The sequence below is a fragment of the Mercenaria mercenaria genome, chromosome 4 (genome assembly GCF_021730395.1).
Source record: "Mercenaria mercenaria strain notata chromosome 4, MADL_Memer_1, whole genome shotgun sequence".
Lineage (NCBI taxonomy): Eukaryota > Metazoa > Mollusca > Bivalvia > Venerida > Veneridae > Mercenaria > Mercenaria mercenaria.
In genome coordinates this window covers 10,595,777-10,623,485 of record NC_069364.1, presented here as the reverse complement: position 1 = coordinate 10,623,485, position 27,709 = coordinate 10,595,777, and the positions used below count along the sequence as shown (strand labels likewise).

Genomic DNA, 27,709 nt, shown 5'->3' with positions numbered 1-27,709 from the left:
TCTTGTTTTTATTTAGGAAAAGACCTTTCTGTTCTCTTACAATATTTTTTTTTGAATTACTTCCCTTTTTATGCACCCGAAGGGAGGCATATTAGTTTTCAACTGTCCATCCGTTCGTTAGTTAGTTCGTTTGTTCGTCACAACGTTAACTTTCTGCATGAAAGCACTTTACTCGCGAACCACTGCACCCAGGACCTTCAAACTTCACATGCTGATAGTACTTATTGAGTACACGATTCTACTGACTTTGGGGTCACCAGATCAAAGGTCAAGGTCACAAGGGCCAATGTTAACTTTTTGCATGAATGCACTTTACTCGCGAACCACTGCACCCAGGACCTTCAAACTTCACATGCTAATAGTACTTATTGAGTACGCGACCCCTATTGATTTTGGGGTCACCAGGTCAAAGGTCAAGGTCACCAGGTCAAAGGTCAAGGCGCTGCAGGGGCATTTGTCATAATTAGTGACAGCTCTTGTTGTTACTATAAATAGCTTATAAATAGCTTATTTTGAAACTTATTGGTAGTAGGGAACAACTGAGACCACTTTTCTGTGGTACAACATGGATGGTTTATCCAATTTTTAGATGTATTTTGACATAACTTTACCTAGTAAGATTTTTTTCTTGGACTTGGACATTTTTTTCCTTCTTTTTAGCTCGACTATTCGATAAATAGGGGAGCTATCCTACTCGCCCCGGCGTCGGCGTTAACGTTAGCGTGAGCGTCACACAAATGTTAAAGTTTGCGTACCACCCCAATTTTGACATTTTGACTGAATTATGGCCCCTTTTCGACTTAGAATATGCTTATTGTAATGTTAAAGTTTGCGTACCACCCCAAATATTTTCAAAGCCCATTGAGATATTGCTTTCATATTTTGCATACTTGTTTACCATCATGACCCCAGTCTGTAAACAGGAGCAGACAACTCTATCAAGCATTTTGACTGAATTATGGCCCCTTTTCGACTTAGAATATGCTTATTGTAATGTTAAAGGTTTACACATAGCTCACTGAGAATAGTCGAGCGCGCTGTCAGCTGACAGCTCTTGTTGTTGTTCCTGTCCTTTGGGCTTCAATAGTCAAGTTCTTTAAATTTTGCTCCCATCCTCTGATGTAACCCTTCGGGCGTATATTGCCCCGCTTGGCGGCGCTCTTGTTCGAATAAGGTGTGAAACTTTCAAGGAAGGTCAGATTTGTTTCCCATAGGTTGCTTTGCACATTGTTGTTCTCGCAGAAATCAAATACAGCCAGACCGGACGTAACGCGAAATTAGCAGCGAGTAATATTCATGAAAACAAAGCTTTAATACTCTCTATTTATTAACGTTTTTAGTGAATAATTGAAATATAAGATTGAAATGTATATATTTAATTCAGAACGAAAGAAAACACAAAAATAGTTTCCACTGGTTGTACGTGCTAAATTAGTAAAATATTGAAAATATAAAGTGCTCAGGACGAGCAGATGTTATTGCCTTGTGAGGGGCAACCGTGGCCGGGTGGTTAAGGTCGCTGACTTCAAATCATTTTGCCCTCATCGATGTGGGTTCGAGCTTTAATTGGGGCGTTGATTTCTTCATGTGAGGAAGCCATCCAGCTGGCTTACGGAAGGTCGGTGGTTCTACCCAGATGCCCGCTTGTGATGAAATAATGCACGGAGGGTCACCTGGGGTCTTCCTCCACCATTAAAGCTGTAAAGTCGCCATATGACCTACCATGTGTCGGTGCGACGTTAATTCCTAAAAAGAGTGCCTTGTGAACGTCATCCGTCCTTTTACTAGTCGCAGTTTTGTCAAAATCTTTATGAAACCTAGTCAGAATGTTTACTTGAATAAAATCTCGCAATAATCGAATCCTCCGGATCAAAAAACATAGCTTACGAGGTCAAGTTAAAGAAATTGATTGTCAACATGTTGCACCTACTACATGTTGTATACATAAAACATGGTCTGAATGTTGTATTGTATTTTCTGGTACTTTGGGATATTTTTGTTATAGAGTACCACTTAAGCCGATGCTAGTGGACGAGAGAGGTGTTGCACTTATCATTACCTCTCACGAACAGACCCAGTCAAACCGAATCTGCTGTTATTTTGCTCGGTTGCATTCTTCTGTGCTTCCAAAGGATCTTCTTATAGATTTTATTATTTATGAAATCAAGGTCAAGTATATAACTGGGTATCTTGGGAAAAACACAGTTTATGAACGGCAACGAAACATGCCCTCTTAGCCCATAACACCAGCTAAGCGGAGTTGTTTTACATACTAGATACCTTGAATATATAAACTTCTTGATCGCAAAGGACAAGAAAATATAACTACACTGAATGTAAGTAAATGTAAGTACGGCGACAGTTTATGACCGTTCTAAGACAATAAAAGTTTGATTTTGTGACAGTGAATACAATCTGGACTGTTCATGAAATGTAATGAAATGTACACTAACCACACACCCAGGCCTAAGCAGAAGTATATGATACAAGTACATATCTCAAAGAAAAAGTATGACAACAATGAGACCTCCATCGTTTGTCGTCCAACGTATTCTTTAAACGACAATTTCCCATGAACTACTCGGTTGGCCTTCGCCAAACTTGGTCAAATGCATCCTAGTATAGATCTCTCTAAAAGTTACGCAAACAGTTCCGCTCGACTTCATCGAGGGGCAATCGTAACTAAAGTAGAAAAATAGGCCAAGTGAGAGCTTAGGGGCATCAATACTTTTCTGTTTCATGTATGTTGTAGCGGATATCATCGAGGCAATGGCTGGAGCTAAAGAGGAGATCGATAGTCAGACATCAAATGTAGAAACTGCTGATGAGGATTTCAAGAAAAATGATGACATTAATGCTGACTTGAATGCAGATGCAAAGAGAAAGACATTTATCGAGGAACTTGTACAGTCGGGATATGATGAGGCATTGGCTATCAAAGCCCTGGACCATATTGACCCTGAAGATATTGATCAAGGTATTTCATAATACTAACAAATGGCCTGAACATATGTTAATTAACAAACGTTCAAGATGATATTTTGTTTAAACGAATGTGACTCATGTGCGCTTTGTCCAAGTTAGCCTACAACTAAAAGATTAAAATGTAAGCATACAGAAAATAGAGTGTAACAGCTTTGTATATACAGAAACAAATAAATGGCCAGACAGTGTTTAGTGTCCGCGTTGTATATTCTTAGATGACTAATCATAAATACGAAATGTTCATAAAACTTCTTTCAGCCAGGTCGGTTTAACCATGAAAGTCGCACAATAAAATTAATGTCATTAAATGCAACTAGAGACAAGGAAGCAGAATTTGTTCCAAGTATGTAGTATTTAAGGTATACTGTTGAGTATATAGACGTAGAAATACAATTTAAATAACCTAAAATAAACTGAAATGAAAGTATATTTCAAACCAAGAGTAATAAAATAAATTTAGGTTTTGGACAAATATAAATTGTATTTAAAATAAGCAAAATATAGCTTTTCAAGTACAATATAATACTAATCAAAACATTTAAAGAAAAATGTTCAGGATTATATGTATATAATGGGATAACATTTGAGAGTTTTCGTAATTTTCGTAAGTGGGTTACCTTGAAAAATCTTATAATCGCTTAAGAGCCCATATTATCCGTTTGATGTTCTAAAACTGAATGTTGGTGTCGGCATTTTCTCCCTGATACAAATGTATATTAGAATTTTCGTCTCCATGAAATCTATGTGAAGATCAAAACTGTTTTTTTTTCTCAGCCCAAAGACTAGTTTACTACTTTAAATAATAGGAAAACATTAAGAATTCCAGAGGCCACATTTTCTACATGGTCAGAATGTCAGTATAAAATCTCAGAAAAGTTTGTAATCGAGACATCTTACGTTTTAAACTAGGTCACTAGGTTTATTTCATACTTTACATAGTTGTTAATGTTTTTTTTTCACAATGTCTTTATGTTAAATTACAAACCGGATAGGCTGTCATAATAAACAAGGGCACTAAATGATCTTGTTTACATTCTAAAGTTTGTCTGAAGGTCGAAATTTGGTCATCTAGGGTTTAAAACTATATCAGTAAATCAAATCATTGAAAATCCGGATTAGCGTTATACTTGATTTACATGAAACGGGGTTAGAATGCTTGTTTTAATGAAATCTATGTTATCATTGGACCTGAGGTAAGAACTCAGTCAGGTGGCCGATGCAGGGAATTTATGGCCGACTAGTTTAAAAAGGTGACATAAAATACTGTAAAATTCTGCATCTCAAAAGTGCAAGGTTTTGTAGTGAGATACGTAATATGCGTCATTTGTTAGTGGTCCACTACCATATATGTCCATGCGGTCAGCGATTTACATAGAGTAGCCTAGAAAAAGGTTAAAGACATAATGTTAAGATATTCTATACGAAGCATTGGCTGATTGTCCCAAAGCCGGATCGCTGGGAACAAATGTGGTACCGCAACAGGTTCAGTGCTTTTTCTCAAGATAATGAGGATATACATTGCATTCGTCCTTGTGTCAGCGTTGCTTTTTGTTACAAATTCTTTCACGAGTTTCCATTTAATTGTAATGATCTTACCTGCAGTCCTTGTATCTTTGATTGACGATTTCTAATGAGCATCTTGATGAGTATGTATTTGCTACAGACAATGTCAAGGCATGGACTTCTAACAAATTCATTAGCAAATGAGCGAATTAAGACGTTTGTTACTTACTGCAAAGGAAAGGGAATAAATGTAGTTAATATTCCATTCATTTGTCCTTTTACAGGTATTGTTTGGTGTATGGAACATGATGAAAGTACAGATGATGATGATAGTCAGATGACTACTAAAGACGACGGACCAGTAACTTATGCCAATGCAGATACGTCAAATTTTAGCGGATGGAGTCAGTCAGAAACGTCTTTAGAATCAATGATAACGTCCAGTGTATCAAAACTGACAAAACAGAAGTATGTGGAAAGTATTTCGTGTGTTTAATAGTTATATACCAATGTTATTGTGTTTGATGTGCAATGTACCATTAATAACCTGCTAAACAGAGAAGATTCACTAAACGAAAAATTTTCTTTTTGAGTTTCACAGATGTACCAACTTTTGAAAACATGGCATCATCGAAGGTATGTGAAGGTCATCCCGTGAGATTATCTCCGGAAAATTGAATAATGCTGTAGCTTGCTGTTAATTATTGACGTTGTATTCTAAATATAATTAAGGAAATTATTTTCGCCGAAAGAAATAACCCAAAAGGTTTATATGCTTCTTTCAGAATCTACAAATTTCTATATTTCTCTTCTGTTTAAGGCATGACGGATCAGAAGCACTCCTTCACAAATTGAATTTGTTATGGGAAGAATTCCTGGCTTCGATTTCTTCAAACATACGTGATTACCTTAGTCTTGAACATCTTGGACTTATCCTACGACGTTTGGCTGCCAAAAGTAAATATTACATATTTTAACAACCGAATGGTATTTTTATTTGTAAGCGTTTTAAAGAAACTCTTTTACACACTAAAGTGATGTCTGAGTTGTTACCGTGAAGAAAAAACCCTTTATTTGGAATAAGAATCTTTGTATGTACTTGTAGTAATTGAAGTTGTGTCAGAACATATTTTCCCTTTCCTAACAAATGTGTATTATTCCTACCTAACCTTGATGAAAAGAATAAACCGTGCCATGTTTATACCATTCTTTAGATAGTCCAAAGCTTTAAACCCATTGATATTTTTTATATCCCCGCAAACAAAGTGGGTGGGATAGACAAAGGTGGGGGACTCGCAGGCCCTTATTCCTCCTTAAGTTTGTGGAGCAAACTACATAACAATTGTAAACGGATTCCAATGCAACGACCTAAGTGTAGATGTACGTGATTGACAAAGAGGCCCTCGTAGGAAAAAACTTCAAACAAGTTCTTTTAAACCATGTGATGCATCTTCACCAAACATAGTCTGTATCATTTTTGTAAAAGCCTGTCTACATTTCATTAAGATGGGGTCCGCTTGGTATCTTACAATGTTTATTAGGGCTAAAAATAAAAAAAATAAAAGATTTCGTCATATGAACCACTTGATGGAACTTTATCAAACGTTGGCTGTACCATTCTGATGTGTTTCTCTCGCATATATATTCAGACGATTCCACTAGGCACTTAAAAGGGCCACCAGTACTAAAATAAGAAAAACCTTTAAAAGGACGTCCTGTCATGAACCAGTTGATGGATCTTCGTTAATAGACTTCCCTGAATTATATTCAAATGGCTGTGTTTAACGCCTGAACTAAAAATAGACAATGCGTTAAACAAACAACTTCTTTTTATGGTTCACTAGATTAGTCTCTACCAAACATGGTCTGTTGCATCTTTGTATGGTCCTCTCTCAGTTTGTTTATTATAAGTAGTTCCGCTTGGCCTCTTGTACGGATTGCCAGGGCTAAAACTAGAACAATACTATTAAACAACAACTTCTTCGTATAGAGCTCATGGAGCTTTTGATAAATCTTCACTAAACTTGTTCTGTAGCATCCTTTGAATTGTCCTCTCTCAGTTGTAAACAAATGACTGTCTTTGGCTCCTTTAAGGGACAGCTAGAGCTACACAAAGAAATAAAAACATCTTTTAACAGTGAACTAAATGATGGATCTCACAAAACCTGATCTGTACCATCCTTGTATGATCCTCTCACGTTTGTTCAAACGATTCCTCATTTGCTCTTTCAGGGTCCACCAGAGCTAAAAGTAGGAAATATTTTGAACACAACTTTTCTTATAAACGACTAAATAGACCGTCTCCAGTCTTGATCTGTAGCATCTTTGTGGTTCCGCATGACATATTTCAGGGGTAGTCAGAGCTAAGAATAATTAAAAAAGACCTTTGGACGACGACCTTTCCTGATGAACCACTTTACTTTACCAGACTTCTTCTGTAGCATCTTGCATGTTATCTCTGTCTATTTCTGCTTACTAGAGTTAGAAATAGAAAAAAATAATTTATTTCTGAAACGCTAAACTTGGCCTGTGGCATTTTGTCAATTGATCAATTTTATTGCAATGATGCAATACCTCTCCCTAGGTGATCACCTTAGGCACATATTGGCATCTTGCATTCATACATGTAATCACCATAAATTGTAGATGTGTTTGGCATAGTTATTTTGCAGAGGTGGTGCACCCATGCTCCTATTCCTCACCTGCACTCACCCCACAAAAATGCTTTCTTCTTTCGAAATTTTATGCACATCATATCACCATGAAATGTAGCTATACAAAAATTTACTTTTCTGTGGTTAGCAAATGTGCGTGTGTGGCTCATTAGATTTCAGTATAACTTTATACACATGCTCATTATGATGTGCGTGAAAAAAAATATTATAAATGAACCCATACACTCTCCCTCAACTCCCCGAAATATTTACTTCCAGAAATGCTCTCCACGATGTTAAGATATTAGTGACATATTTTGCTGAGTAAAACATAGTAGGCTTCACTCGGGGCGTTGAATTCTTCATGTGAGGAAGTCATCCAGCTGGCATACGGTGGTTCTACACAGGTGCCCGCTCGTGATGAAATAATGCACGGAGGGGCACCTGGGGTCGTCCTCAAACATCAAAGCTGGAAAGTCACCATATGACCTATAAGTGTGTTGGTGCGACATTAAACCTAACAAAAAGACATAGCAGGGTACAAGTAAACACATTTACCGCACGTTAGTGGAGCAGACAGTTATATTTGTCTTTGAAATGTCAGTATCTTCACATTCAACAGAGCAGTAGATGATACTTTATCTCAATTGGAGTACTAAGGACACATTTACTGAGCTGCCTGTGTTTGTTAGCAGGGTTGTTATCAGAATCAAGCATATATTTTTTCGTACATATGATTAACATTCACGACGCTGCAACGTTTAAATAAATACATTCTGTCCGTTATAACATATTATCTTAAACAATCGCTGGATTTTGATGAGGCAGTCATATTAACTGCTAAATTGCAAGTTACGCTAAGCTTATTTTCACATGTCTGCATAAAAGTTAGCTATGGTAAGCAAAGTCTTATATAAATATATGTGGTACTGTATAAATATATTCGAAGATGAAAGTCCTATTTTCACGATGCCGCTTCGATGTCATGATATCTGAAACAGCTACCTTCGTGCTTTTACATTTTCAGATACAGTACAGATCGACAGGTCTTTGTCACCAGGGTTTTTGGAAGGCCAGCCAAACTTAGTGGTGTGTCCGTCAGGTCAGTAAAGAGATCATGAAATGGAAAAAAAACTTAAGCTTTTACAACAGAAAGCATGTCGTTTAAAAGTTGTTTGAGTAACATGTTGGAGCTGATGTTTTATATAAGCAACACAAGTAATACATGCTGAGTAACTGATTGAATGTGTACCAATGATTTATTCGTCAACATTTTAGCAAGGATAGTGTTGCATAGGGGTACTAAGATAGTAAAGTCAATAGTGTAATATACTAAAGCATAGATACAAAGTCTTGGCGGGCCTACTTTGTGATGTTTGGCCTTGACTGTGCTTGCCTTGCTCCTTACTTTTAGAAATCTACCTTTACCTGTAAAGTGTTGGTTTAAGATGTTAGTTTACGCATTATCAGACCAGTGCAAAGGGCTGATCTGTAGTGCAAAGGACTAAATGTTGATATGCTAGCAAGGGGATGTATAGGTATAGAAGTCTCAACTTCTTCCAATTGTTTCTCATTTTCGATTTGACGTGCCCCAGCCAGAACAACAACATGATTGCACGATAAATCATTGTTGCGTGTTATGTTGGCACCCCAACACTACAGCACGGGGACACGGCAGTACTAGTTCAGAAGGAGTAGCGCGGCGACTCTAAACATATACCTTCGTGTTGGCGTCCTATTTTGTCGTCTACTCACGCTGGCATAGGCGCAGGACGCCAAAACGAGGAGACGACAAAGTAGCATTTTGTCGTTCTCTTGCGCTGGTGTGGGCGCCACAAGCCAACACGAGGGCACGTCGAATTAGCATTATGTTGTCTCGTCTTTATGGCAGCCGCGCAAAACGAAAAGGCAAGAATCAGATAAAATATGTTGTTCATTCGCCCTTCTGTTTATATGCGCAGTGATAATACTCCAACGCAATTTCCAGTATTGTAGATTAATGAAAGTAAGTATACGGTGCTAAGTATCCAACTGAATCAAGTTTATATCCTTTCTGTTTTATTTAGCAACACGACGGTACGACATGGCAGAAACGAAACAAGCCTTGATATACACATGTATCTCAGCTATTTACCATTGCTGTTACTGATGTCTTAAAACAGTCTTCATTTAATGTGGCCTGATCTCTTGAGTTAACAGTTCTTAGACTGAAAAAATATTTCTGTGAAAATGTGCATCGTATCTGACCCACGACGATCGCGCAGGCGAACGTGTCCTGTGACAAAGGCTTTTGCTTGGTTGCGTTCTATGCTTCTAAAGGATTTTTATAGATATTGTATTACCACAACAGAAGGCATTAGATGTCATCTGGCGGCTGTTAAATGTATCTCCGTACTTTGACACAGTTTTGTTATATGTTTTGGTATTTTTGAATCGTGGAGTAAATTAAGTTTTACAATAATAGAATTCCGCTTGTTCAGGTGCTAGGGAACCTGAAGGGTTTTACACTTTTCATTTCTTCTCATGAACAGACTCAGTCAAACCGATTCTGCTATAAGGAATTTATAGATTTAATAAGTCATTTGTCCTTCATTTCTCATTTCTTCTTAAGGTACATGTGAACACTGCTTTGATCACCTTTGACCATTTATTGAAAATACTATATGGCGTCAAAACATATTGTAATATACAAACATATTTGGAAGTTTTCAGTAGTATCTTTTACTTGTCCCCAGTTATGTGTCCAACAGTCCATCTTAGTCGTTCCATGCCAATGTATCTGCTGTACATGGATGGATTTTCAAATAACTTTACATGGAACATTTTGCTACAGCAGGGAAGACTCGTAGCTCAAACGTCAATAGTCAAACATACATTATCCTGCTCGTTAACACGTTTGTCCTTGTTGATACTGAAAAGTGACCGAACAGTGAGGTATATTAATCTGCTGTAATGTCAAGAAATAATTTTAACTTATGTGATGGCGCGTGCATCTGCCTGTTTTAAAGGTATTGACTTTAAACTGGCATATAGGTGAAGACAGTGAGACGATGTACCGGGCGCTTTACGGCTCTGTAGGCAAAAGGGCAAGGTCACAAATTGCGCTTAGAGATCAAAATTGTCTGTCACATTTCGTAACCTGAGCATAACTAAATAACCATGGAAGGTATTGACTTCAAACTCGGCCTGTAGGTAGATGGCGATGATACGATGTGCAGAGCACATGAATCGGGTCTGCAGGTGAAGGTCAAGGTCACAAATTGAGCTCAACGATCGAATTTGTCCGTTTTTATTCCCTGTCCGGGGCATAAACTTATTAACGATTCAAGGTGTTGACTTTAAACTTGGGATGTAGGTAGGCGGTGATGAGACGATGTTCAGAGGTTATGAAAGGTGGAAGGTGGAAGGTTAAAGGTCAAGGTCTTACCAGTGTGAAATATGCAAACATATTTCATGTCCAGAGCATATCTTAAAAACTATTAAAGGTATTGACTTGAAACTTGGAATACAGACAGGTGTTGATACATACTGTATCAATTTTCATTGCAAGCCCCCCCCCCCTTCCCCGTCCACTACCCACCGCCCCCAAACCCCCTCAAGGAAACTTCTTGACCTTTAGTATTGTAGTATTCTGTCACCTGACCCCCTCCCACACCCCGATCCCCACCTCCCGCCAAATATTTTTATTTTTTTTCATTAAGCTTCATACCCTTTAGTATTCTAGTATTATATCACCGGCGCCCTCTCCCCCCCCCCCCCACCCCCCACACACACCCTCCGTGCACACAGCCTGCTCACCCTTCCCTACCACCCCTCACATGCCTCATCAAAAAATCTTAAAATTTTGCTTTCTCTTTGAATTTTGCTTTTGTCCTCCTCTGGTATAATCCTTCGGGCATATATTGCTTGACGGAGCTCTTGTTTTTCTAAGTTTACGGAACCAATTGCAACAACAAGATGTCATGTAATTTTTTAGATGATCATGAAGTAAGATTATTCTTGCTTCATTTTCCTAAATGTTTGACTGGCAGTAATTCATTCATTTTGTATTTATGTTTTTCTATTATTTCAGCCGATGTGATTGTGACTACCTTGTCTGTGTACATGAGGGACAAAGAACAACCACTGCCGCAATCAGACGAGGTTTTGATGTGCACGGATGCAACAAAAACAGACGAAGTGAGTGTATAATAACGTTAACTACTCAAAGGGCTTTTGTGATTTTTTTATTATTTTTGTCCGTGATGTTGAATGGCATCAGTCGTTAGAGCCATTAAATGTAAAGCACTTAGCCATAAAATCAATCCTCTCTGATACCACTTTCTAAAAAAAAACAATATCTCTTGCCTCTGTCTCTAACGACTGGACAGATGCAATTCTGTTCCGGACAGATTTCATACCCGCTAGTAATCATCATCTCATAACAGTCATTGCAAACGTATTCATGATGTAATGTAACCTTTGGCCGACTGCCCCAAGAGTTCAATAAACAGTTCTTTGCTTTTTTTGACTTGGTGAGTAAGATTGAGAGATAAACCAATTTTTACTAATTGTAAAAGATCAAAATATTGTCAGTTTAATTATATACATGAATTGTTTGAATCCTTGATAAGAAAAAAACAGAGGGAAGAGATTGGAAATTGAAAAAAAAACATCCTTTTTTCCAGATACCTTCAAATCATAAATATGAATGAACTAAATACATTTTATTCGATATACCTCCATTTTTAGAGTGCTGAAGGTGAGCTATTGTGACCGGTCATTGTCCGGCTTCCGTCCTGCGTCGTCCTTCAATATTTGCCTTGTGAACACTCTAGAGGCCACATTTGTGACCCAATCTTTATGAAACTTGGTCAGAATGTTTGTCTTACAATTTCTAGGTCAGGTTTGAAACTAGGTCATGTTAGGTCAAAAACTAGGTCAGTAGACCAGATCAGAGGAAAATCTTGTCAACACTGTAGAGACCACAATCTTTATGACAATTTTGTCAGAATGTTAGTCTTGATGATTTCTAGGTCAGGTTTGAAACTGGGTCATGTTGGGTCAAAAACTAGGTCAATAGGCCAGGTCAAAGGAAAAGCTTGTGAACACCCTAGAGGCCAATGTTTTGTCTCAATCTTTATGAAATTTGGTCAGAATGTTTGTCTTGATAATCTTTAGGCCACATTCGAAACTGGGTCATGTTGGGTTAAAAACTAGGTCAGTAGGTCAGATCGAAGGAAAAGCTTGTGAACACACGAGACGCCACATTTTTTACCCAGGGTGAAAACTTTTGACCATGCTCAAAATTTTACCACGGATAATATATCCGTAAGGAGTCGGTAATAAATCCGTAATAGTTCTGAAATGATCGATCGTAACAGATCTTAAAAGATCGTAACAGTCAGGAAGACAATCACTGTAGTGAAAAAATGCGAGCTATTACGGTATTTTTTACACATCCGGACCATCCGGGGATAATAATCCGAAACTTATTCGCAAGCCCATCCGGTGTGATTCTAGCTTAACACATTACAGACAGATGAAAACGTAATGTACAATAATATGTAATTTATCCTCAATCAAAATTAATAACATACATACAGAAGTACACCAATTAATGTTGAATTCCTGTTGAGATAAGCCACAGTAAATGGGTTGGGTGGGGGCACAGAAAGAGGAAAAGGGGATTTTGTAATTAGCCTGTGGATATATTCTTTAATAAAATTGAAATGTAGGTTTATAGACTGATGTATACCCATGTCGGATACAATGCCTAGAAGTGCACATAGGATCTTCATCTGCATTAAATGCCACCATAATATGAATGGGGCCTCCGTGGCCGAGTGGTTAAGGTCGCTGACTTCAAAGCACTTGCCCCTCATCGATGTGGGTTCGAGCTTCACTCGGGGCGTTGAATTCTTCATGTGAGGAAGCCATCCAGCTGACTTACGGAATGTCGATGGTTCTACCCATGTCTCCGCTCGTGATGAAATAATGCACGGAGGGGCACCTGGGGTCTTCCTCAACCATCAAAGCTGGAAAGTCGCCATATGACCTTAAACTGTGTCAGTGCGACGTTAAACCCAACACACACACACAGACACACACACACACACACACACATATATATATATAACACATATATTTTGACATACACCGTTTCGGGTATATTTCATATTACTTGTAGTTCCATCAACTACATCTTAAGGATCATAAACTCTGTTAGCTGCCCACAGAAACGATTATGCCATAATATATATTTGAACTTTTAAACAGAACGTCTGGCTACATAGATATGCCACTGTTACTAATTAAAAAAAGAAATTGATAGTATAAAAATGAAATTGTTCTTTGTAAATTGAAGTAGTAAATCTTAAGTAGTATAATGTGCTGTTAAAACTATAAGTAGTTTTAAAGCGGCATGCCTCCAGATCGTTCGAAAAAATATAAGTTTTTATAGATATCTTGAAATAAATGCAAAGAAGGCTTTAAAACTTAATTACTGACAAACTTTATATTACGGAAACACATGAGAATATGCTTTTTTACTACTTTTTATGATGACAATCGAAAAGCGTTTGTCATGCTTTTACTCCAGGTAACCTGTCTCGATTATAAATATCTATAGTTTGAAGTCGATCTTCACAGCTTCAGCTATAGCGCTGTTGGTTACAACGACGGGAAAGTTTTTGATATATCCGAGGCGGTCCGGGGTTCGATTCCCGAAGCAGTAATCTTTTTCTCTTGATTTGGAATTTATGAAATATTTTTGTTTTCTAATGTTCATAATATGACCAAAACCATTTTAAAAGAAAGACTATTTTTAGCCAAATCTGGAGGCATGCTGCTTTAAAGGTCCATAATGATTTATTATGAGCCTTTAATTATTTCTTATTAACTGATACAGGCAGAATTTGTTAATGGCAGTCTTAATTGTAATGATGCATTATTTTTTTTTTAAAAAAGTAATTTTCATTTGCCATGATCTCAAAGTCAAACTAGGTATTTCTAAAACAATTTTAATGGTATTATATTGAAAACATAAACTCCTGTCATATTTTCTGCAATAATGTAAACATTTGAAAAAAAAAATTTTGGAAGATGTGAATGTTAAAAAAACAGCTCAGCAGCAGCTATTCGGCATCTATAAATGCCTAACCAATTACATCTACAGGAAAAAGGCTTGATTTTCTTTCAGTTCTAGAGAAAAAATCAAGCATCTGGTACAGCTCATTTAAAATAGTTCTTTCAATTAGTCTTATTGCCGGTCAGTTTAGGGTGGCTATTGACTAGCGCTACTAATGACTCTTCATGATGTTATATAACCTCTGAATCGCATTTTATAAGTCTTTTAAGATGAGCCTAAAGAGAAAATGTTTTACTGAGAAAACATCAGTGACAGTATGAAGAAATTGATATTATTACAGATTATTTGATCTCAGCAGACTTTGTAAGTCTATCCCTGAATAAATGCTACAGCTTTACTTCTTATTATATGTACCATTATGCTAATTCATAAGCTGTCTAATTAGTAAGTACTACTTATTATCATCATCATTATATTATTATCATAATAGTGGACGGATAGCTCAGTGGTTTGCACACTGGCCTTCCAATCCTGAGGTCGGGGGTTCGATCCCCGGCAGCTACTCGGGAATTTTCAGAAACGTTTTTCAGTGTTTCCCACCCAACTAGAGGTGTACTGGTCAGGAACCCAGGCAATCCTTGCGTGTATCAGTGCTATACACTGGGCACGTTAAAGAACCAGGCTGTCTATTCGCAACGAGCTAGGCTAAGTTAGCCGGACAAGCCTGTATCTGATTTCTGATCTCTCTGTCGTGGGGGCTTTGTCTCACTCTGTCCCTCTGGCCAGATCGCTCTGTGTCTGTACTAGTAGAGGATGAATTATGCGCCCTGTGTGGCTGCATTTGAACTATGTAAAGCGCCTTTGAACGTGAAATTGAAAAGGGCGTTATATAAATCTGGTATGATAATAATAATAAGTACTACTTACATTTCACAGATAAATACGAAGAGGCAGAAATCAAATTAAGTATTTTGATATACTGACATCAAATCCCGTATTATACCTATTATACCGGTGTCCAGACTTCTTTCCTTATGATCAATATAAAAATGAAATGTGAGCCATTTAGATATTGTTTGATATCAAGATTGTAAGCGGCAGTAAAAGGTATCGCAGTACTAGTAGACGCCATAACATTTCAAAGGCTTACTAAATGAAACAGATCCATTTCAGAATATCACCTAGACGTTAGTTTTATTTGTAATCACCGCCTTTATGAATATTGCGGAAAATTGCTTTATCATTTTTCAAAATTTATATTCCTTTATATTTTCTCAGACACTACATACCTGATTTCAAAATAGTTTTAACATGGTTTTGTGGTGAGTGACATTTAAGGAAGTTTTATTATTGTGACTTTCGTAAACTCGTTTAACATACAGCATGCCCCTGAATTACCAAAAACTAAAACCAAGAAGAGAATTCTTAAAATTAAGATAATTACAGATATGTTCACTGGATGACCCCTCTTAAACATCTTAAAAACATCGGGAACTGTCTAACACATCGTTTCCAGAGAGTGATAGTTTTTAGCTCACCTGTCACAAAGTGACAAGGTGAGCTTTTGTGATCGCGCAGCGTCCGTCGTCCGTGCGTCCGTGCGTAAACTTTTGCTTGTGACCACTCTAGAGGTCACATTTTTCATCGGATCTTTATGAAAATTGGTCAGAATGTTTACCTTGATGATATCTAGGTCAAGTTTGAAACTGGGTCACGTGCGGTCAAAAACTAGGTCAGTAGGTCTAAAAATATAAAAACCTTGTGACCTCTCTAGAGGCCATATATTTCTCAAGATCTTCATGAAAATTGGTCAGAATGTTCACCTTGATGATATCTAGGTCAAGTTCGAAACTGGGTTACGTGCCGTTAAAAACTAGGTCAGTAGGTCAAATAATAGAAAAACCTTGTGACCACTCTAGAGGTCAAATTTTTCATGGGGTCTTTATGAAAATTGGTCAGAATGTTCACCTTGATGATATCTAGGTAAGGTTCGAAACTGGGTTACGTGCGGTCAAAAACTAGGTCAGTAGGTCTAAAAATAGAAAAACCTTGTGACCTCTTTAGAGGCTATATATTTTAAAGATCTTCATGAAAATTGGTCAGAATGTTCACCTTGATGATATCTAGGTCAAGTTCGAAACTGGGTCACGTGCCATCAAAAACTAGGTCAGTAGGTCAAATAATAGAAAAACCTTGTGACCTCTCTAAAGGCCAATTTTTTCATGGGATCTGTATGAAAGTTGGTATGAATGTTCACCTTGATGATATCTAGGTCAAGTTTGAAACTGGGTCACGTGCGGTCAAAAACTAGGTCAGTAGGTCTAAAAATAGAAAAACCTTGTGACCTCTTTAGAGGCCATACTTTTGAATGGATCTTCTTAAAAATTGGTCAGAATGTTCATCCTGATGATATCTAGGTCAGATTCGAAACTGGGTCACGTGCCTTCAAAAAGTAGGTCAGTAGGTCAAATAATTGAAAAACCTTGTGACCTCTCTAGAGGCCATATTTTTCATGGGATATGTATGAAAGTTGGTCTGACTGTTCATCTTGATGAAATATAGGTCAAGTTTGAAACTTGGTCAGCTGCGGTCAAAAACTAGGTCAGTAGGTCTAAAATTAGAAAAATCTTTTGACCTCTCTAGAGGCCATATTTTTCAATAGATCTTCATGAAAATTGGTCTGAATGTTCACCTTGATGGTATCTAGGTCTTTTTTGAAACTGGGTCACATGCGGTCAAAAACTAGGCCAGTAGGTATAAAAATAGAAAAACCTTGTGACCTCTCTAGAGGCCATATTTTTCATGAGATCTTCATGAAAATTATTGAGAATGTTCACCTTGATGATATCTAGGTCAAGTTGAAAACAGGGTCACGTACCTTTGAAAACTAGGTCAATAGGTCAAATAATAGAAAAACCTTGTGACCTCTGTAGATGCCATATTTTTCAATGGATCTTCATGAAAATTGGTCAGAATTTTTATCTTGATGATATCTAAATCAAATTCAAAACTGGGTCACATGAGCTCAAAAACTAGGTCACTATATCAAATAATAGAAAAAACGACGTCATACTCAAAACTGGGTCATGTGGGAACAGGTGAGCGATTCAGGACCATCATGGTCCTCTTGTTAGATAAAGCTTGTTTGAAAACTTTGAAAATCTTCTCTGAATGTGAAGCTCAGTTTTTATAATAACTTGGCATATTGGCACCATGCCAAAACTGTAAATGAGCGAACTAGGACCATTATTGCCGTCTAGTTTACCTGATAAAAAGACCTGCAGAAAGCTAATCTTCCTGTATATATAAAAAGACGCACAGAAAGCTAATTTCCCTGTATAGAATCATCATATTGGAATATAAATCTACTAAAGTGATTTGTTTTGGCATTAAAATCACACAAGTATATTTTAGGTGGTTTGTTTTTGTTGTGTTTAACGTCAGTGCAATTGCGAATTTTATAGTGCTTTATGATGGCAGAAGACCCAGGTGCTATGGTAGGCAGCACAAATGTGGAACCACTGATCTTCCGTAAGCCAGCTTGGTGTATTCCTCACATGTAAAATTCTACACCACAAATGAATTACGATCCCTCATCGGTATTATTGTTCTGAATTTAAATTGACATGTTATATTATAAACGTAAAATATTGTTCCCTTTGAACAGATGCCGTGATAATATCTATAACGTTAGAAAAAGACTTTAATGAAATGATATGTAGTCATCTACTAGATTTTACTTTTCAGGTTGATATATTTTTGCGAAGGGCCATATTTGGAGGAAGCAGGAAGATTCATTGCTTGATGAATGCGGATATGTTAGACTATGATGTGAGCGAAGCTTCACAAAGAAGACTGGAAGAATATATACAAGATGCGCACTTAAATAAAGGCACGCTATGTTTTATTATTGATAGTTAACTATTTTATTAACCTTTCATAAGTTAGGTTATTGTCAGTAGATTATCCATAGTGTTTGAGATCAGTAGAACAACGGTCATAGTTAAATTGTAATTACAACCGGTTTCTAATTAATAGGACATAGAGTCTTTGGTCTTTTGAAGACCGCTTATGTTTTGGGTATCATTCTCACCGTGACTTAGACTATAAACGGTTTCTGACCAAAAACATGTACTGAAGGAGACACTTGCTAACAATCAAACCTGATAGGATGATTGCTGATTACTGTCCGTACTAGTGTCCATTGACCCGATAGTCAATGTCGCAGTCACCATATAACTAAACAATTTCCAATAACGAATGTTACATTTGGATAATTGCATCTGCTGGATGACTCCATATGTTTTTATCAAATGTCGAGAACACAATGAACTTTAGACTGAAAAGTATATCTCCGATTAATACATATTGAAGAATTGAAATTACAGTCGAAAACTTTCCACAGTGATGTTTCTGGATCAGTGAAGTCAAGGTTAGAGTGGCCCATTAGCTTATATCAATTTTCTGTCAATAACTAAAGAATATTTGTAGATACAGCAGTTCATTTTCATCGGATGATATACTGCGGTCCGTAAATGACCCCTTTGGTTAAAGATCAAACAGGTATTTGGGACTTATGAACTTCAACACGTCCGACAGGGAAAAACGGACAGGGTGATATTTATACTTAACCAACAGCTCTTTTCCACCAGATTTTCTGCTAATCCGAAAGGATTTGCAGTGCGACTGATTCACTCGAGAAATTTACTATAGCTTGTACGAGGAGTGTTCGAAAACTTTTACAAATGCACTATATACTTGAGTATTACGAGATTTACCAGTTTAAACCAATACGAAACGGATGACTCTCATCACCATACATTTTGTATCAATATATGAAATCCACAAACTGGTTCATTTGCAGTTTCGATTGCTTTCAGGTGTTTTCATAGACACTGCGTTGAAAATGGTTAGAAAATAAATATAAAATGTTGTTGAAATCAGAGGTTATATAAAATCCCACTGTAAGTTGGGATTGAGTGTCAAAAGCATACATGATGAGATATGTATTGATAATTAGGATAAACAAATATTTTTCCACAGTTTAAAGGCGGTTTACAAAATTCAGTTCCTGTCAGAAATCAATAAAAGGTGCCCCTTATTCAGGAAGACACAGGTCTGCAGTTACCAAAATCTAACATTAAAAATAAGATAAAGTCCATGATTGAAAAAGATGCATGTTTCACTGTCAGACAGCGGGCAAGCATATCTCCACTTAAGAAAATTCATACTTAAGGCTAGGAAAATAAGTGCTCGCTGGATCTCCCATTTGCTTACCGATGAGAAATCGTAGAGGTTGTACATCGCAAAGCAACTGCTGAAGAAGTAACCAAAATGTCAGAAAAAAGGTGTTTGATAGTCTGATTACTGGTGGTGAGACACAGGTCCATTTTTATGAGCCAATCGGAACGTTGATAACAGGATATGGGCTCTGATAGATGCCAAAAGGCCAAGTACTGCTAAACGGACAAAGCAAATAAGGTGTTATACGCCATTTTCTTCAGCAGTTGTTGGCCAATCATGCAAGTTGCTGTTCTAAAAGGTAGGGGTGTGTCTGGTAGCTTCTATAAGAATGTGATTCTGAAAGAATTACGTACAAAAATGAGGAAAGTACGTCCAAAGCCGGTCTCCAGCATGTCCATTTTTTACATGACAATGCTCCAGCCCATAAATCCTCACTTACAGTAGAGTTTTTAAAATCTAAAAATGCCATTGTATTGTCGCACCATCCCTACAGTCAAGATTCGGTCCCCCGCGTTTTTTCCTCTTTCCGAAATTGAAAATGAAACACCTATCTGGTTGGAGAAATTCATTGCGGTTTCTTATGGGTGTACCCTAAGATGAGTATGAATTGTTTCAAAAGTTTGATTAAAATATTGAAACGATTTGTTCTGGCTGAAGTGAAATATTTTGTAATTAGACACAACTATCAACTTTAAATTAATATCTTGGAGAAAACATGTCATTTGCAAACGTTTTCGAACACCCCAGGTATATTCTTGCTATATATGTTTGCTTTGATAGGGCTTAAGTACCGTCTATTGGTGATTTGTTGTACAGACAATGAGTACAGGTCAACAATCGTGTCGTCGCTGGACAAATATAAGAGACAACCTCTGCCAACAAATATTGTTCATCTTCGCGACTATATTGCTTCAAAACTGTTTGCTGACACATCTGGAGTTACTTCTGCAGCCTTAATAGACTGTGACAGGTATAAAGCCACCACTTATATATATATTTAATACTTACTAACATATCCGATACAGTTTTCCGGAAATTTAGCATATTTAATCATGACAAGAATTCAGTATTCAATACTAGACTTATTGTGACGGATACCATAATCATGTAGTTTTCCTAAAATGCAAAAGTGAATCGAACAATATCATTTTATAGGTCAGATACTCTCGAGCAATGGTAGATAAATTGATCTTAACTGACATAAATGGGAACTGAAAAAGTGGTCTCCATTTGCATGTGGTTTCTTGATAGGCAAAGTCTGTCAAGCAAGTTTGACTGTATAAGAAGTCTCATCAAAATTATTTTTGTCGTTACGTTGTCCATTTTGGTCGATATACTTCCTTCCTCTAAATTGATTTCATATTATGGTTGTCGATTATTGACTCTTCGCTTTCCATTAAGTACTTTGTAGGTCTGTTTTGCATTTTTCGTGTTTCGTCTTGGCCAATCTAATCTAAAGCTAATTTTATATAAAAATCTTAAGATTTGGTTATTTATAAAATGACTATTTTATGATTACTGGCAGCTCCGGATTAAGTGATTGTATTGCAGTTTTATCTGCGCAATGCAATTAATTTGATTTATGAATGTTTTATAATTTAGATCAACAGTGCGTTTGATAAAGTCTTGGAGAGCAGGAGTTGGGAAAACTCTGTTCAAAAAGAGACAAGAGGAACAGCTGCTGAGCCTTAAAACAGTAGTCAGTCCTTCGAGCATAACAATTCCGCTTCATGAGAAAACGATAAACATGCACTATGTATTACAAAGATTGCTAGAGCACACAACAAAACCAGAGGAAGTAACAGCAAGACTTTTTCACATAGATGTTGCACACGAAGTAAGATGTATCATTTTCGCTAACATAAATAACACAATATTGTATTATTTTGTAATGGTGTATTAAATAAGACAGGTACTGAACGTCTGGCAACCATAAATCTGAAATTTAATTTCTTGTATCCCACATATATAATAATACACTTCAGATATATATTTTAGTGGTTGCCATTTAGTATACGTGGGCATAATGTAATTATGTAAATAGAAATTCATCAGTATCAGAGGTAGTCACTCATACTGAATGTTAACCCTAGATTTTGCAATTTGTTTTAGACTCGAAAGTACTGTCAATATTCAATATACGTCATCCCTTAAAACACAAAAACCAAAATGTACTTTATTGTGTCAGGGATATTTTAGGGATCCTAATTTTAAGTGAGTTATAGTGAAAATGAAAGTAATTACTTGTCAAGCGACAACGTGACTATTAAACTGATAAAGCATTTAACAGTTATTATGCTTGCAAACCATATCATGCTAGTAGATACTGAAGTACATAAACTACGTAAGCTACGTAAACATAAGTTCGTTATAAAAGCATAACTGTTGTAGGTTGAGAATGGCGTGGATTACCTTCTATTCAACCTTTTGGTACTTGGATGTCTGACAGACAAGACAGGCTTTGTGTGGAGAAAGTCCCCTTTGGATATCTACCTGATTGAGACAATGCCTTTATTGATGAGAACAACAAACAGAAGGGTACAACAATTTACACCTTTCAGGTTATGTTAAAACGACAACAACAGTTACTGTATTTCACGACTTACATTCTGTTACACCGTTGCAGTATAAAAAACTGACTCCAATACACACACGCTAGTGTTACGAAAACTTTAAAGATATTCGACTTCGACTTCACAGAAACTACTGGAATTAATGTTTCAGACTCCTCATAAGTATCTGACATCATTATGAAAAGACCCCACATGACAAGTTGCATAACTCACATTTGCTTAATCAAGTAACGTCAATAAGCAAAAATATTAGCGTTTAAACAAAATTTAGCCACTTTTTAAGAGCATATATATGACCCGGAAACTAGTACAAATGAGAAGAGTTCAATAATGTATAATAAACAACGAAATGTACATAATGTTTAAGACTTCATCATGGTCATATGTAGAAAAAAGATATTAGTGAATAAGCTGACTATTGAAAATAAAACTACACTATCATTTATTACCTTTGGACTAGGTCTGTAATTGCTGCTGAATCTCCGTTTAAGATTATCTCAGTGTGTTTACGTGACATGTACATTAGCATATTTCTGGGGGTTTTTTTAGCTCACCTGTCACAAAGTGACAAGGTGAGCTTTTGTGATCGCGCGGTGTCCGTCGTCCGTCGTCCGTCCGTGCGTCCGTGCGTCCGTAAACTTTTGCTTGTGACCACTCTAGAGGTCACATTTTTCATGGGATCTTTATGAAAATTGGTCAGAATGTTCACCTTGATGATATCTAGGTCAAGTTCGAAACTGGGTCACGTGCCTTGAAAAACTAGGTCAGTAGGTCTAAAAATAGAAAAACCTTGTGACCTCTCTAGAGGCCATATATTTCATAAGATCTTCATGAAAATTGGTCAGAATGTTCACCTTGATGATATCTAGGTCAAGTTCGAAACTGGGTCACGTGGGTTCAAAAACTAGGTCAGTAGGTCTAAATATAGAAAAACCTTGTGACCTCTCTAGAGGCCATATTTTTCATGAGATCTTCATGAATATTGGTCAGAATGTTTACCTTGATGATATCTAGGTCAAGTTCGAAACTGGGTCAAGTAGGGTCAAAAACTAGGTCATTAGGTCTAAAAATAGAAAAACCTTGTGACCTCTCTAGAGGCGATATTTTTCAATGGATCTTCATGAAAATTGGTCAGAATGTTCACCTTGATGATATCTAGGTCAGGTTCGAAACTGGGTCACGTGGGGTTAAAAACTAGGTCAGTAGATCTAAAAATAGAAAAACCTTGTGACCTCTCTAGAGGCCATATTTTTCATGAGATCTTCATGAATTTGGGTCAGAATGTTCACCTTGATGATATCTAGGTCAAGTTCGAAACTGGGTCATGTTGGGTCAAAAACTAGGTCAGTAGATCTAAAAATAGAAAAACCTTGTGACCTCTCTAGAGGCCATATTTCTCAATGGATCTTCATGAAAATTGGTCAGAATGTTTATCTTGATGATATCTAGGTCAAGTTCGAAACTGGGTCACGTGCGGTCAAAAACTAGGTCAGTAGGTCTAAAAATAGGAAAACCTATGTGACCTCTCTAGAGCGATATTTTTCAATGGATCTTCATGAAAATTGGTCAGAGTGTTTACCTTGAAGATATCTAGGTCAAGTTCGAAAACTGGGTCACGTGGGGTTAAAAAACTAGGTCAGTAGATCTAAAAATAGAAAAACCTTGTGACCTCTCTAGAGGCCATATTTTTCATGAGATCTTCATGAATGTTGGTCAGAATGTTCACCTTGATGATATCTAAGTCAAGTTCGAAACTGGGTCACGTGGGTTCAAAAACTAGGTCAGTAGGTCTAAATATAGAAAAACCTTGTGACCTCTCTAGAGGCCATATTTTTCATGAGATCTTCATGAATATTGGTCAGAATGTTTACCTTGATGATATCTAGGTCAAGTTCGAAACTGGGTCAAGTAGGGTCAAAAACTAGGTCATTAGGTCTGAAAATAGAAAAACCTTGTGACCTCTCTAGAGGCCATATTTCTCAATGGATCTTCATGAAAATTGGTCAGAATGTTCACCTTGATGATATCTAGGTCAGGTTCGAAACTGGGTCACGTGGGTTAAAAACTAGGTCAGTAGATCTAAAAATAGAAAAACCTTGTGACCTCTCTAGAGGCCATATTTTTCATGAGATCTTCATGAATATTGGTCAGAATGTTCACCTTGATGATATCTAGGTCAAGTTCGAAACTGGGTCATGTTGGGTCAAAAACTAGGTCAGTAGATCTAAAAATAGAAAAACCTTGTGACCTCTCTAGAGGCCATATTTCTCAATGGATCTTCATGAAAATTGGTCAGAATGTTTATCTGATGATACTAGGTCAGGTTCGAAACTGGGTCACGTGCGGTCAAAAACTAGTCAGTAGGTCTAAAAATAGGAAAACCTTGTGACCTCTCTAGAGGCGATATTTTTCAATGGATCTTCATGAAAATTGGTCAGAGTGTTTACCTTAAAGATATCTAGGTCAAGTTCGAAACTGGGTCACGTGGGGTTTAAAAACTAGGTCAGTAGATCTAAAAATAGAAAAACCTTGTGACCTCTCTAGAGGCCATATTTTTCATGAGATCTTCATGAATGTTGGTCAGAATGTTCACCTTGATGATATCTAAGTCAAGTTCGAAACTGGGTCACGTGGGGTTAAAAACTAGGTCAGTAGGTCTAAAAATAGAAAAAACCTTGTGACCTCTCTAGAGGCCATATTTCTCACCGGATCTTCATGGAAATTGGTGAGAATGTTCAGCTTGATGATATCTAGGTCAGGTTTGTAACTGGGTCATGTGCGGTCAAAAACTAGGTCAGTAGGTCGAAAAATAGAAAAACCATGTGACCTCTTTAGAGGCCATATTTTTCATGAGATCTTCATGAAAATTGGTGAGAATGTTCACCTTGATGATATCTAGATCAGGTTTAAAAGTGGGTCACGTGCCTTCAAAAACTAGGTCATTAGGTCAAATAATAGAAAAACCTTGTGACCTCTCTAGAGGCCATATTTTTCAATGGATCTTCATGAAAATTGGTCAGAATTTTTTATCTTGATGATATCTAGGTCACATGTGCTCAAAAACTAGGTCACTATGTCAAATAATAGAAATAACGACGTCATACTCAGTTCAACACTGGGTCATGTGGGGATAGGTGAGCGATTCAGGACCATCATGGTCCTCTTGTTTGGTTAATGCTTTATACTTTGAATTCATTATATTTTAGGGAACGGAATGGCATTATGTACATACGATGCTTAGTATTTTGCCTGATCTGACATGTAGATCACCTCAGGAAAGTTTAGCAATATACAGAGGAACAAGGCCACGTGGTAATTTTAAATTCATCATCTAAATTTTAAATTAAATCAATGTGGCATTAAAACCCACGTTAACAGGAGTGACACATTCTTAGACCTTTGTTGTTTTTGGTTTTGATAATAAGATTCCGCTGAAGCTGAGGTAAGGGGTCGTTAGAGGTGTTGCACATTTGTTTTCTATGGCCAGAAAAGATTTACGTTTAGATATACATGTATCATTAAATTTACTTTTAGATATATCATTAAATTTATCTTTTCAAAGGTTGTTTAAGAATGCCATATGGAGGTCATTAACTCAGTCCATAGTCGATGTTGTATTGTTATTTCTGGTCTTAATGAGTCATGAAACAATGACTGTTAAACATTGTGATACGTTCAAGCTTTAGTATATGCTACAAGACTTGTGACGTATTTCTCATTTCTGTTCAGCTGATGATGCTGCATACAAAGTATTCAACGGATCTAACAGATTAAAATTATTATGCCAAGACTAGACATCTGACCCTTTTGACAAAAATGTTTTATAAGAGGTGTTTTAAACGCTACCTTCATGTATTCCTCTTTGTTAATGCATTTTGACTGTAAATAGCACTAAAACCTTGGGGTATCAGTCACATGAAGTGGTTATTTCTGACGATTCTTGGTAATGGAATTTTGAGCAAATTGTCACGGATTTCAGGATGAATTCCGTGCTAGTTGTCGTCTTTGATATCTCTGTTCATTATATGTTTTTGGTAGTGGTAGTATGTCTCAAATGAGTGACTTTCATTGAACAAACTAGGAAAATAAACAACATTCCCCAGTGGTAGTTTTGCAACTGACCGCTCCAAGGCGGTGCCCCACTGCGTTCCTGTATTTGTTTGTTTTGTCCTTGTGTGTTTATTTTGAGTGTGTATGTTTGTTTGTAGTGTGCGAGTGTTGTTCGTGTGTGCCTTTGGGGAGGCTGCGTTTTTGGAACGTTGCTTTCCCTGTGGGATATTCTTCCATGTCTGTTTTAGCTCATCTGATCAAAGGCTCATGGTGAGCTTTAGTGACCGCTCAAAGTCCGTCGTCCGTCGTGTGTCCGTCAACATTTTCTAAAACAACTTTCGTTTTGAAAACCACTTGTATAACCAAACTTCACAGGAATAGTCCTTTGGTGGTCCCTTTCAAAAACAGTCAAATACTTTAATTTCATGCAGAACTCTGGAAAACTTTAAAACTCTTCTTGTCCAAAACCGTAAGGCGTAGAACCTTGATATTTGGCAAGTGACATCATCTCATAGTCCTATATAAAGATTGTTAAAATTGTGCCCGTGGGGTAAAAAAAAGGCCCCGCCTTAGGGGTACCAGGTTTTACATATACTTATAAAGGAAAAAAATCTTTAAAAAGCTTCTTGTCTGAAACTACAAGAGCTAAGGCTTTGATATTTGGTATGTAGCAATGCCTAGTGGATCTCTAACAAAAGAGTGTTCAAGTTATGCCCTTTATGTGAAAAGAGGCCACTTGTTATATTAGTAATATAGAAAAAAATTCTTAAAAAGTTATCAGATCAAATTTCATAGACTGTTAAATTAAAATAACCTGATGAATCCATGTGATTAGGGGTCATCTGATTGTGACCTTAACATACTAACCTACTTTCTTGTTTTTTAAGACACAGCCTTGATATTTGGATGACATGTACAGATATGCACACCAATTTTAAAACTGACTTTCACTGACCATGAATGTGACCTATTAACCTACTTCCTTAATATTTTAGCATCAGTTCACATTTTAAACTTGTAGTTGAAATCTATGACACTTTGGTCTGAAATACGTTACCACGAATCATCTTTTCGCGTGACTGACATTCCATGGCCATGGGTGATACATACTGGAACCAATATACAATGGGGTATACAGAATTTTAATTATATTTAGATTACAAAGATTCTGATCAATTGTTTGACGAAAAGCTGTTCAGAAGTGCAGTATTTCAAAGACCATTCCAGTACTTCATGCGACTGGAACAGAAGAAGCCTTTGGATGACGTCCGGCCGTACACTGCAGAAGGAAATCCAGCAATTTGTTTAGAGTTGCTGCTGAGGTAAGTGAAAACATATACACAATCGCTGCATGCAAAAAGAAGTTCCCTCCACTGCAATATACCCAGTTGCAGGGTTTTTCTTTTTGGAAGGTCTTCGTTTTTGGAAAGTTGATTTTGCCATGTTTCTTATGTACAATATTTCACATGACAAGCTCGATCAGTTGGTTTTACTGTAGCATCTTTGTTTGTAACATGCTCGTGCGTTCAGTGATGTGTTCCTCGCTGAAAATAGGATCTACCATATATAAACAACTTCATCTCATTAACTTGGATCTTAACAAATTCTTCTTTTGAGTGGTGTTTGGTGCA

At 37.0% G+C, this 27,709-nt stretch overlaps 1 protein-coding gene across 1 annotated transcript in view; it reads left to right on the top strand.

Annotated features, from left to right (window-relative positions):
• Window positions 1-27,709, top strand: part of LOC123552660 (E3 ubiquitin-protein ligase rnf213-alpha-like) — an 80,489-nt gene that overhangs the window by 15,418 nt on the left and 37,362 nt on the right. Inside the window, exons 9-19 of the mRNA XM_053540381.1 lie at window positions 2,753-2,977; window positions 4,773-4,956; window positions 5,309-5,445; window positions 8,170-8,244; window positions 11,215-11,321; window positions 17,959-18,103; window positions 20,236-20,425; window positions 21,058-21,292; window positions 21,847-21,993; window positions 25,235-25,340; window positions 27,235-27,400. Coding sequence (XP_053396356.1) covers window positions 2,753-2,977; window positions 4,773-4,956; window positions 5,309-5,445; window positions 8,170-8,244; window positions 11,215-11,321; window positions 17,959-18,103; window positions 20,236-20,425; window positions 21,058-21,292; window positions 21,847-21,993; window positions 25,235-25,340; window positions 27,235-27,400 — 1,717 coding nt within the window. The remainder of the gene's footprint in view (window positions 1-2,752; window positions 2,978-4,772; window positions 4,957-5,308; window positions 5,446-8,169; window positions 8,245-11,214; window positions 11,322-17,958; window positions 18,104-20,235; window positions 20,426-21,057; window positions 21,293-21,846; window positions 21,994-25,234; window positions 25,341-27,234; window positions 27,401-27,709) is intronic.